The sequence below is a fragment of the Amblyomma mixtum genome, chromosome 2 (genome assembly GCF_055824585.1).
Source record: "Amblyomma mixtum isolate Tamu chromosome 2, ASM5582458v1, whole genome shotgun sequence".
Classification (NCBI taxonomy): domain Eukaryota; kingdom Metazoa; phylum Arthropoda; class Arachnida; order Ixodida; family Ixodidae; genus Amblyomma; species Amblyomma mixtum.
This window is the reverse complement of record NC_143013.1, coordinates 2378335-2390412: the sequence shown is the minus strand read 5'-3', so window position 1 is coordinate 2390412 and position 12078 is coordinate 2378335. Positions and strand designations below refer to the sequence as shown.

The 12078-nt window shown below is 43.8% G+C and overlaps 1 protein-coding gene across 1 annotated transcript in view; it reads left to right on the top strand.

The window, feature by feature from the left end:
- Positions 1-10588, top strand: part of LOC149358234 (solute carrier organic anion transporter family member 74D-like) — a 30154-nt gene extending 19566 nt beyond the window's left edge. The window contains exons 7-9 of the mRNA XM_089570288.1: positions 4211-4386; positions 7564-7628; positions 9437-10588. Of these exons, the coding sequence (XP_089426414.1) occupies positions 4211-4386; positions 7564-7628; positions 9437-9765 (570 nt within the window). The 3' untranslated portion in view covers positions 9766-10588. The remainder of the gene's footprint in view (positions 1-4210; positions 4387-7563; positions 7629-9436) is intronic.
- The last annotated feature ends 1490 nt before the right edge of the window (positions 10589-12078 follow it).

The window sequence follows — 12078 nt, the reverse complement described above, 5'->3', positions numbered from 1 at the left end:
CCCTCAAAGTCAAGCTTTACATAAACTCGGTTAGACCTCATGAAGTAGTGCAGTGCTTTCGCACTAAAAACTATTTTGTTCTGGTAATCGACCGCTTGCACCATTGTTTTTCACTGCAAGAGAAGGCCGATTGCGAGGTTCGAGTTTTGCTCAAATATTTCATTGTAAAGGAGGTTTTCTTTATAAATTAAGATTACAGCGTTATTAAGCAATAAACTGAAGGCATAACTGAAAGAAATGCCCTGTGTTCCGCCTCAGTAAAACAGTAAATGTTCTTCATGAACCTTCTCGAAATGCCCCATACCGGAAAAGCGAACGGCGCTGATTATAAAAAAAAATAAAAAAATAGGCCAGTTGGCGATAGAGAGTATGCATGAAGTTTCAACAAAGTAACTTCCTTGAAAAAAAAAATTGCTCACGTGAGCGTTCATGCTCACGTGAAGCAAAAGTTGGTTGGAGTTAAAAATGTTTAGAACAAATGTGAAACTAGATACAATGACAAATCTTATTTTAGAATATGTCCCTTGCGTTGTTTTTTCATTGGACTTCATTACTGAACACATACAAGACTTTTCCGCATTTTTCTTTGGTTAAGTAAAAAATCGAAAAAAATGTGACGTTTCAGTAAATTTTTACATAACTGTCAGCGACGCTTCTGCCACAATAAATTTTCGCTGTTTTTACCTGTAGCTGTATCTTCTGCTAAAATAATTCAAAATTGTGAAACAATGCTTTCTAAGAAAATTACTTCTGAAGTTCACAAAAAGTGACTTTTTCCTTCCTAAACAAGGATCCAGATAAAGATACAAAGATTCAGAGCGCATATGCGTTCCAGAAAAATAGTCGGCGGCACAGGCGTGTTCAGCACCGAAGACACAGTTCTGCAGTATTTACAGAGGAGGCTGGTTGCGGAATTTAATTTTTTTTTCTCGCCTCAAACAAAATTTCCTCGAATTAAAATTTCCAAACTGTAAGCAAAGAGGTTGGTGTGTATTATGAGCCACCTCATGTATTTTATCTGAAGGGTATTGATCCTTAATTTAAGTTCGATCCCCAGAAAAAAAGTCACTTTTTTGCGAACATCGGAATTAGTTTTCTTAAAAAGCATATGATTTTTAGAATAAACTACAGCAACAGTTGAAAACAAAAAAACATTATTGTGGCTGAAATATTAACGAAGATTATTTAAATAATTTGTTAAAGCGTCACATATTTGCTCTTTTACTGAACCAAGAAAACGCCGAAAATTTTTGCATGGCTTCATTAATGAAGTCAGAAGAAGTAACAACGCAAGTAAAATATTTAAAATAAGATTTGTCACTGTACCCCGTTTCTCATTTCATTTCAAAATATTTAACTCCAACCAACTTGTACATCTTCGCGGAAAATTCCAAAAGCGCTCAAGTGAGCAAAAATTTTTTTCGCGAAAAATGCGTCGTCGAAACTTCGTTGACACAATAGCCGGCTAACCTGATTATTTTCAAAAGAATCAGCGGTGGTATCTTTTGGGGTCTGGAGTGTTTCCCATGACATGGCCCCTATTCGAATGAATGAAAATGTTTTAAACGCTGCACAGAACAAGCCTAAACTACGAAGATTTTACGAAAAGATCTGTGTGTGAACAAAACTTAAGGCGAAAGTTTTTCTTTGCTGTAGTATATTAAAGAACGCTCGGGGTCATTTGTTGCAACACGGAGCTGTCAGAAGCACACAGAGCGCTTATATCTCTAGACCACGGCCTCGCGCAGACAGAGCACTGTGAAGCCGCCACTAAGTCACATCAGATGGCGGTAATCAGTTTTTTTTTTTTAATTTATATGGTTTATCACTGAAACGCCACCGGCAATCGCGCGCCTGGTTGATCGCTAACACATTCGCTATAATAAATATGACATTTGCTTAGCATTCGTTAACTGAGCTTGAAACGAGCGCGAACTATGCTACGCATGCATGACACAGCAATGCGAGCTTGTTCGGTTTGCTCATACCCGCCCTCCATTCCTGACAACAGGACTCGCGGCCGTGGATGCAAAATATATTTTGTTGTTCACTGCGGCGGCGACATCACACGGGCCTGCTATCTGAGAGGAGACGTACAAGGTTAAGTGCCTCTACAGTGTCGATAGGCACCCTTTAGATCCGTGCATATTTCGAGTACTGACCACGTGCCGGTAAGCCTTTTCGTTCTGAAAGATGCTGGGCATGTAGTGTGCAGGTGCAGTGACAGCTGTTATGTAATTTTAGCCTACTGATTTTTCTGGGGTCAATAGAAAACTTTAGTGTTAAGATATTCATTTTTTTTTCCTCCTTTTTCTTGAATGAGTACACCTGCAGGCTTTGAACACGTGCATGCTCAGAACAATACCCAGATACTGGTCAGGAGACCTAAAAGAACGTGAGAAATTAAACAACCAGGAATACTGTAACAGGATACCACAACTATGTATACATCTTTTTTTTGTGCGTACGGAAGATATCCACGGCAAAACAGCAGAGCAGATATGCGTGAGAGAGAGTGAAAACTCTACTAAATTAAAAAACAAACAAATTTCCTGTGATGAACTGGGTGTAGAAGAAGTGAAAAAATAAGAAAGAACAGAATATTGAAACAGATTTTAACATGTACTCACAACAAGGAAATGGTCATAAGAATAATAACAGAAATATGATGGCTATAACACAAAGTGGCTTTCGCAATCATGCATGCTCTTGCTGTGTTGTTCAACTCGATAAAGAAACGTTGAATCAGTTAAACTCAAGAAGTTTTGAGTCTGTTCAACATCCGGTTTCATGGAGTTCTAAACTTAAGTACCTATAGATTGCAGCCTAGCACCTGTGTAATAGATTAACAATGTATCCTACACATGTTCTCGTATTCTTAACGTATTGTCGAGACTAAGATTGGAATACGTTGACGACATATTTACTAACACATGCGTCGCAGCTCCTATACACACTTACTGCGTGTCAACATTTTCGGACAGCCAGATCGTCTTTTCTGAAATTTGCCGTGTCCAATGCACATTTCACGGTAGCGAAAGTCAAGGCCGAGAAAACATAGAATGCGCCTTTTTATCTCGTGGTCAGTCGGGACGCTTGATGGCAATATTGCGTGCAGCCATGGCATCTGACCGTGACTTGAGCTTCAAGCGCAGCCTCTTGTAAAACCAACCGTGAAAAAAAGGATTTCAGACAAAAACGGACATGTCCGCAGCCAATATGACAACAGCAGCGTGCCCTTGAATTTTTCCTACCAACTCAAGGCCATCAAAGGTAACCCTGAAAAGGCGCGTGATGCGCCAACTTGTGCGTCTTCTTGAAAAGCACCTGAAGGCTATAGTGTTGTGCAGGCGCGGAGAGAAATGAATACGCCCCTCTGCTATATGCGAATGCGTTCAGGTTCGAGCGGAAATATAAAAATGATCTCCGACCACTTGTACGTGCCGTGCCTTCCAATTTTCGATAGACGTTGCGAAAGTAAGGTTAGAAAGACACAGCTGGCTCTCTTTTGCTTTTCTCAGCACCCGCGCATTTTTCAAGCAATGAAGATGATAAACAAGAAGTGAGTAACACAAAGGCAACGACGAAGAAACTATGCCTGACGCAGCATCCAATTTTCTGTGCTCGCGAATCGCAAAGTTTGCATTTGCAGTTGCAATAGCTACTGCGCAATAAATAAATGAATGAATGAACGAATTAATGAAGTAATTAATTAATTAAATTAATAATAACTATTCCACAATCGAAAGTATCGAGCATATATAAACAAGAAAGAGAAAAAGTATTATACCCACACGATAAATTAACTTTAAGCGAACTAGCTGCTGGGCTATACTTGGTTGTCAGACATAATAAAAGAATTCTAGCGCCAAAATGAACACACAAAAAAGAATACAGCGCCCGTGTTGTCTTCTGGCCAATCCTCCACAGTGGGTATGTGCCATTAAGACTAAAGACATCATCATCATCATTGTCTTCTGTCTTCTTTCTTGTGTATTTTGCGTATTGGTGCGGGTGCGAGAATCCTTTTATTATGAATAAATGAACGCAAGTGAAAAACAAAATATATCCTCACATAAGCCCAGATACGGCTTCCATTGAAAAGCTCACTTCTGTGCCTGCTATGTTGCAGCTAACTGGCGAAGTGTATATACAGAGCAGAACTTGAGACGCAGACGATGTTTTGCAAATGTGCCGCGTTGTTTTGCAGCTGACCAACTGCAACTGCCTGAAGACTTTCGACGACAGCGACTTCTTCTCGGGAAACGCCGTGGTTGGGTTCTGCAAGGGAACCTGCTCCATGTTTGTGCAGTTCATCATCATAGTGTCGCTCGTGCAGTTCATGGGCATATCCACGTCCGTCAGCCACACTCTCTTCATGCTTAGGTGAGCAGCGTTAATGACGCGATGAACTTTAAACAACTGCTTATTGCTACACATATTGACATATTAAAACGAAAGCCTTTAATGGCTCATACTGTCGGCCGTTAGCAGAGGGTGTCACACCTATGGCAGCGTTTAACTCGTGTTGACTCAGTAACTAAAAAATATAAGAGAAAAAAAATGGTTGCTTCAGATAGAGGAGGAAAAAATGAACCTAGAAGCCAAGTTTGATGACTGTAGATTAATTAGTTAATTAATAGCGCGGACGTTTATATAGTGACTATATAGTGACTATAGTGAATAATGTGACGTCACATCCACTGGAAGTCGTCACGGCATAATGAAAATTGTCACAGAATGGTCGGAAAAACATCTGATTTGTGTCAAATTACATGAAAAAATGTTTAATTAAGCGTAATTAACACTTAAGATTCCCGAAAGATGTATAATTTGGGTATCGATATGGCCACGGGAACGGTGTGACGTCCCATCCACCGGAAGTCGTCACGGCACAGTGTCCTCGGCTTTCGCCTCTCAACACTTTAGTTGACAGTGTACGCGCAATTTTTTCACTGTGTGCGTGCGTGCGCGGTAGCGTGTTGTGTGAGAGACAGAAGAAAGGGTATGTCGTGCGTTTAGCATTATGCTTCATCAGTACCGTTTGGAGTATAGTCTGCTATGCTCATTACCAGAATAGTCTCTCCGGTATATGTTAAAAGATCTCTCATTCGTCTAAGGTGTCCTGACGAACTTTAAAAAGACATTGAAGAAAGCTCCTGCCAGTTTTGTTCAGTAAACATTTATTCTGTGGCTGTTTCTGGCTATGATGATGTTTGCACGGCAAAAACACGTATTTTTTTTTTTTGATAAAACTATATTTTAGAGTTTTTCCCGGCGCTCGAGTCAAATTTGTGACGTCAAGACCAACGAGGATTCCGTGATCACCGTTGTGAAGTCAATGACGGAGTAGGGTAGCCTCAGGGAGTTTGAATATCAATAAACTAGACCAATTTGCAGCCTTACTTACATGCAGTTTCTATCGTCAACGCATATGAGGATTTCTTCTGATTAAGTAAGTAAACTGTGTGGGGGAGAATGGTGTACGCGACCATGGTTCATGGTAACATGGCACGCTTTGGAGTTTAATCAAACTAGTGTTTAGAGATGGCGTAATGCGCAACATCTTTTAAGCGCTGTTTTTCTTATAATGTCTCTGCGCGCTTAGGAAATTCCCGCGTGATCCGTACAACTATTCACGCCACGAATACATTTGTTTGTGTCCACAGTAACCGCGACGTGCTGAACGCTTACGTGAGGTAAAGAGTTGGACTCAAGAGCAAAGGCTTCCTGTTGGCCTTGGCACAAAGAGCTTCAAGGGTGATGGCTGTTATCTTAAAGCAGCTCTCATCAATGCGCGCAGCAAGCGATCTCGAGAAGCCGGAGGCACGGTGGAAGCCGGAGGCACGGTGGAAGCCGGAGGCTTCTGCCACACCGACACTTCAGCGGGCGGCTTCCTGGAAAGCTAAATTTAGCATTCACTCCCCATCGAGGAGCTCAGCTGTAGCAACATTTCTTTTACGACTGAGTTCTACTCTTGCAATACATAATAAGCAATAGGTGTGCGTCCTTGCTAGGTGCACTATACAAAGCGAGGCCCATGCATGTTTTATTGTTATCTTTTCCAATGGCGTAGTGTCCTTAGGCGGTTGTTTTCACATTTGCAGCACTTGGGTTCTGCTATGACTCTATACTCGAGAGGGATCGTAGGCTTTGTTACCGTCATGTTGTCCAAAACGCGCGAATTTATGACCTCTGCGACGAAAGGGCCAGCTCAATAAAATTCACAGTGACACATAATTACCCTCTGTGTTGGCAGTGCGATAGCTTTATAGCCTATTGATATCTTTACCTATAATTACGTCACTTCCGGTCTGATTACGTCACTTCCCTCTATCCAATGGGCGAGTTTTATGACCAACGACACATTTTTTTACCCCCATGAGGCATTTAATGATATCGTTTTAATAATGTGAGAAAAGGGGTATGAAGTTTCCCTTTCTTACTCTGAGTCCCGTGCTCCGAATGTGAATGTGAACTTTCGGAAAGAGCCCGGATTGCGAGGTCCTGCATGTATACAGTAGATGCCTTCCCTTCTGGACAACAGAAAAATCAAAAAGTAAGGTGAACGTCCCATTTCGACACGTGGTGCAGTTTTGATGGCGTTGCAGATACTGTGTGGGCATTATAACATCGTAAGTTATTCTCTGGTTTTACGCCTGACAACCAAATGCTGACTCTTTGTGTGTACCGTTTCCCAAGCTTTGCATGTCGCTAAATGTAGGCCTGGTCAAATGTTTAGGGGAATCCCCCAAGGTGGAGTAGATTTGTAATAAGGGAGTAATTACTCATTGGCGTCCCCGGACCACGACGAATTTTTCTTTAACTGCGAAGTTTCTGAGAAAGCTGTATAGCTTTCCTTTGTAGCCGTATGGCTGCGCTCGGGTGGATGCCAATGAGTAGTTACTCCCTTATTATAAATGTAGGCCTATACACATTACTCGAGAGCGCGTGCGTGTACATGGTCAAGTGTTTGAGAGAGAATGCGTGTGTGCGTGCACGCGTTGTTGCAGAGCAAAATGAGTTATCTTACCATTTACCCAGAGCTTGCATCATTAGCATCACCATCATCATCAGCCTGACTACGCCTACTGCACGGCAAAGGCCTCTCCCATGTCTCTCCAGTTAACCGTGTCATTTGCCAGCTGCGGCCACCGTATCCCTGCAAACTTCTTAATCTCATCCGCCCACCTAACTTTCTGCCGCCCTCTGCTACGCTTGCCTTTTCTTGGATTCCACTCCGTTACCCTTAAGGACCAGCGGTTATCTTGCCTTTGCGATGCGCAAGCCTATTTACACCAATAATTTTTATTTCCATAGCTCGGTGAGTTGGACTTAACTTAAGCAGAACCCTTTTCGTTAGCCTCCACGTTTGTGCCCCATAGGTGAGTACCGGCAAGGTAAAGCTGTTGTATACTTTTCTCTTGGTAAACTGCCATTCATGAACTGAGAGAACCACATGCGCTTGATGAACCGGAATTGCCGTATACTATCTGAATTTGGTTTGGTGTGGGACCGCTTGGCTGTCCGCTCATGGTACTTTCCATATCTCTTTTTATCCAGGAGCATAAGCCCAAGCGACAAGACCATCGCCCTTGGTCTGGCCAATGCTCTGGCGAATTTGCTGTGTAAGTTCATCCTGCTGAAAATGAACTGTCTCTGAATCTGTGTACATGGCAACGGAACGGAAGGCAGAGTGCTGGAATTTCATGTGCGCTGTACCCTCTCTACACTTGGTTTGTAATAGCGTAAGTCAAGGGGAGCTGTACCCCATAAAAATACCGTAATTTCTGTTATGCAGGTCGCAGACTATACATGATGACGTCTGCAGTGCGCGATGGTGTCGTGTTAGCCAGCACAAGTTGTGCTGTTTGTTCTATCATCGGATGCATTTCCAGGCATTTTTCAAACTGTCCCAGCTATCTTTTAAACTGAACTGCCGCGCTTTTTCGTCTGTTTTAAGTGGTAGCCATTTTATTTTAGCTCTAGTATGCTCTCACAACTCCGGAAGTTATCTTTAAAATTGGATAGCTTGTATACAGGTCGGCGTATAGAAGAAAAAGGTACCTGACATGCTCAGTGCATATGCTATGCTATCACGAGCCTACAAATAATGAGATGCACAGCAATCAACCTTCGTTCTTCTTGTTCCAGCCATCACGTTGTCGAATGTCTTTGTTACGATGTGATAAATAAATAGATATATTTATGTAGAACTGCTTCCTGTAATCTGTGATTTTGTGCTTATATTATGTATCTTATATCTAGCTAGGGTATCAAGATGTCCTTCTCATCTAGTATTCTATTGGAAATACTTCCGAGGTTTGAGCGATAAACCACTGCCACGCTTGCAGCCTCACCATCGACGAAGTGTTTGATAGGCATCGCACAACACTTCCATGCACTGAACAGAAGGTAGATATGACCGCGCACGTCCTATAGACTACCATGTTGCAATGAGGATGCGACAGTTCAGTAAACAAAGATCGGACAGCTCAAAGTCGCGCAACTTGAGAAAACTTTATTTTTGAGCATGAATGTATCGGTGAACATACGCGGGCCCTTTGCTTCGGAATTAAATAATTCATTCGTCCACAAGGTATTTCATAAATGCATGAATTGAGTATTGCTGGTAGTCAGCGATCGCAAATGCCGCCGTGGTGGCACGGGGGAATGGTACTGGGCTGCTAACTAGAAAGACGCGGGTTCGGTCCCGGGCCACGGCGGCTATATTTCGATGGAGGCGAAAGGCAAAGGGCCCGGGTGCTGTGCGATGCCAGTGCAGGTTAAAGAACCACAGCTGGTCGAAATCTATCCGGAGACCTCCAGTACGGCATCCCTCATAGCTTGAGTCTCTTTGAGCCTCCTAAGGCCATGAAACCGATCAGGTGCCGCAAATGTTTTGGTAATGTTTTGACTATCGCTGGCCAATAAATGCATAATATCAACAATAGTGCTATCGATAAAACTATCGATAGTCTATCGATAGTAGTACTATGATAGTTTTTTTCGTACTATCGATAGTTCAAAAAAACTATGAATACTATCGACAGTCAACTTCCCGATAGTTTTGCGCCATTACATCTCTCCCCTATATACATCAGTTGGTGGGACAAGCCAATCGAAACAGGTTGCAACACCAAGCTACACTATATGCTGTCGGTTACAAGTTACGAGTCAACAACGAAGCGAAAAATGACCCTTAAAAGAGGCCCTCCTATTCATTAAGTCGACCTATCCTCATGACGTCGCGATCAACCGCATTGCACCTCCTAGCGTGATCCATGCTAGCGGGAGCGACAAGTGCAAGGCGATTGACCCCGACGTCGTGAAAATAGGTCGACGCCGTGAGTTGGAGGGCCTCTTTTGAAGGTCATAAATCGTTTCGTGTCGGAATAGCATCCGACTAACGCGTCATGTTCCTTTTCCCTTGCAGCGTACATCCCCTACCCGCTCATTTACGGCGCCGTGATCGACAGCTCTTGCCAGGTGTGGGAGAGCGCCTGCGGAACGAGCGGCAACTGCTGGCTGTACGACCTAACGCGTTTGCGCCACTCGTACCTGGGCACGTCGGCCGGCTTCCTGGCCGCGTCGGGCATCTTCTCGATCGCCGTCGCGCTGGTGGCGGGTGACCTGAAGGACTTCTACGGTGACGCCTACGTACAGGTGTCGCACTTGGGCGCGACCGACTTCGAAGCGCGGAACAACGGTGTCGAGAAGCACCATAAGAACAAACAGGACAGTAACGGTCATCGCCCCAAGTGACTGCCGGGAGAGACGATGGTGTAGCACGTCGTCGGAGACGTAATGCTGTTATACTATTCATGGACGCTAACCAAAACTTATTCGAGGTTCTTCGAAAGTCTAGTCCGCGTAGTGCTAGCCGCTGGAGCCAATCAGCGGCTTTGACGTCGGACTTCGGGAAGATTCCCGCGACAATCGCATTTCAATTGAGGCAGGACGCAACGTCTATGCGCCATGAGTTTGTTGAAAGGTAAATTAATCCCAGTTCTAGGAATTAACTCGAAAACCTCCTCTGCGGAGTCCAATATTTATCTGGACCAGAATGGAATCGTTAAACTATGTTCTCCTTCTTGAAGGCAGTACTGCTGGCTGGGCTGACAGTGTTAGCGCTGGAGGTGCGATGCAGCCAACAGCGAACACTGCTCTGGAGGACCGCCAAAAGCGAATAGTATACAGCTCCACGGTGACCTATTCAGCCTAATAATTAAAAGCTGCGCTTACAACTAAGCGGCTTCAACAGCTAACGGTTAACGGCTTAACGATCAACAACTTAAAAGCTGTTAAAAGTTTAACAGTTAAAAGCTGTGGTCTCGCAACTAAAAGCTGATATTGGATCTGTGTATGAACGATTCAATGATGAGTGCATGCCACTCTTTACTGGCCAGTAAGAACCTGTTTTCTTATAATTTACAGGACTTGTTTTGCGTGCGTTCTGCAATGTTCAAGAGTGACACCTGCCATGTTATAAGCTGACCGTCGTGCAGACTGTGCCTCCCAATGCCAAACTCTGAAACGCGGCATGACCATCTACCCCGTGTTGAAGCGTTTGTGGCTTGAAAGCCTTCTACTAACCAAATAAATTATACTGTTTACAACACTTATCCTGCCTTTGCTGTCTTCCGTTGCATGATGCCGACTGACAGAGCTAGTTGAAAGGGGTCTCGGATACGTACTTAGCCTTTCCTGAGAAAGTGTGACGGTCATTTCGACTGATTCAAAGTAAAACCTGCAGCCCGTGAAGCATTTCGCGAGGCTACTGCATTGCTTATTGCTGAATGGAGTCGCTAAATGAACACATCAGACGTTTAATACTACACAATGCACGTAAATTAACCTTTTGTGATCCTTATGCAACAAACTTAGTGTAGTACTGTCGAGAAAAAGTAAGTACTGCTTATGCTACCAAGCCACACTTTTAGAGTGTACATATTTGTCGTCGTGAATGTGCATAGCGTTCGTGAATTTAAACGACGCTTCAAGTATGTCCATATTTAGTACTATCTAATGCCCTGTAGTATCAATGTGCATGGCTCAGAAGTGTACTACGGGTACTGCAGTCAGCAAACGGCGTGCTTATGTCGAGGAAACTTCCCTGTAAAAACCTGGCAAGCCAAATACGTCATGCCGACAAACTAACTCCTTGAAACGAGCCACAGTCGAATAGTTAGACTGGAGCAAAGCATACAAATTGGGGGGATATAAGGTTTGCCTTTAAGGGTATGATACGACAGCTGTTCCTCTTGTCTCCGCAGACACAGGCACTATTTCCTGTTTCACGATCACAATCATTACATGAAAGACTACATCTGACTCGCAACCCAACGGTCAGAGGATACAGCGATGGGTCTTCTGCGTAGCAGCTTGAGAGGCGACGCTAGTATTATGAGGGTAAGGAGGAAGACGGCGACCAACGGCTCGTTCGTTTGGCGCGTTGCTTGCGACTCCTCTGATCGCTGAAAATCTGATGCATCGCTGGTGCCGCTCGCGCCATATATGGCAGCCTCTTGTAACAATCACTTTTTTAACCAATCCGGATTTTTCGGTAACATCGACGGTGACGCCGACGCCGGCCTTTCTGCAGAACGGGGCCCTTACGCTGGCGCGTAAATTCAGAAGATCGTCCACATCTGGACGCTTGCGTAAGCTAGCTCTATCCGGCTGTTGACGCGAGCATTTGCACGACTGCGATAATAGCACAGCTATAAGAGCGTATCAGGGTGATATTTATGCGGTAAATAGTCTTTATCCCGAAATTCTTCCCCTTCCTTTTGTCTTATTTGTGTGAGCCCGTCAGTACTTACAAACCATACGTAGCTGACGTCGTAGTAAAGCGCCTTCAGCGCTCACAATGAGCACTATAGCGAATTACTAAAGGTCAGTTTGTGTACCTGTTCTTCCAGCCCTATTAATTTTGCCCATACTCATTTCATTCAGGACACACAAAAAACAGCTTGATACAAGACTGCTAACGCAAGGCGAGGTGGGAAAGAGGACCGGAGCTACTCGTTATTGCGCAAACATTAGCGCGTGCCATGCAAAGGCGAGTCAAGTATA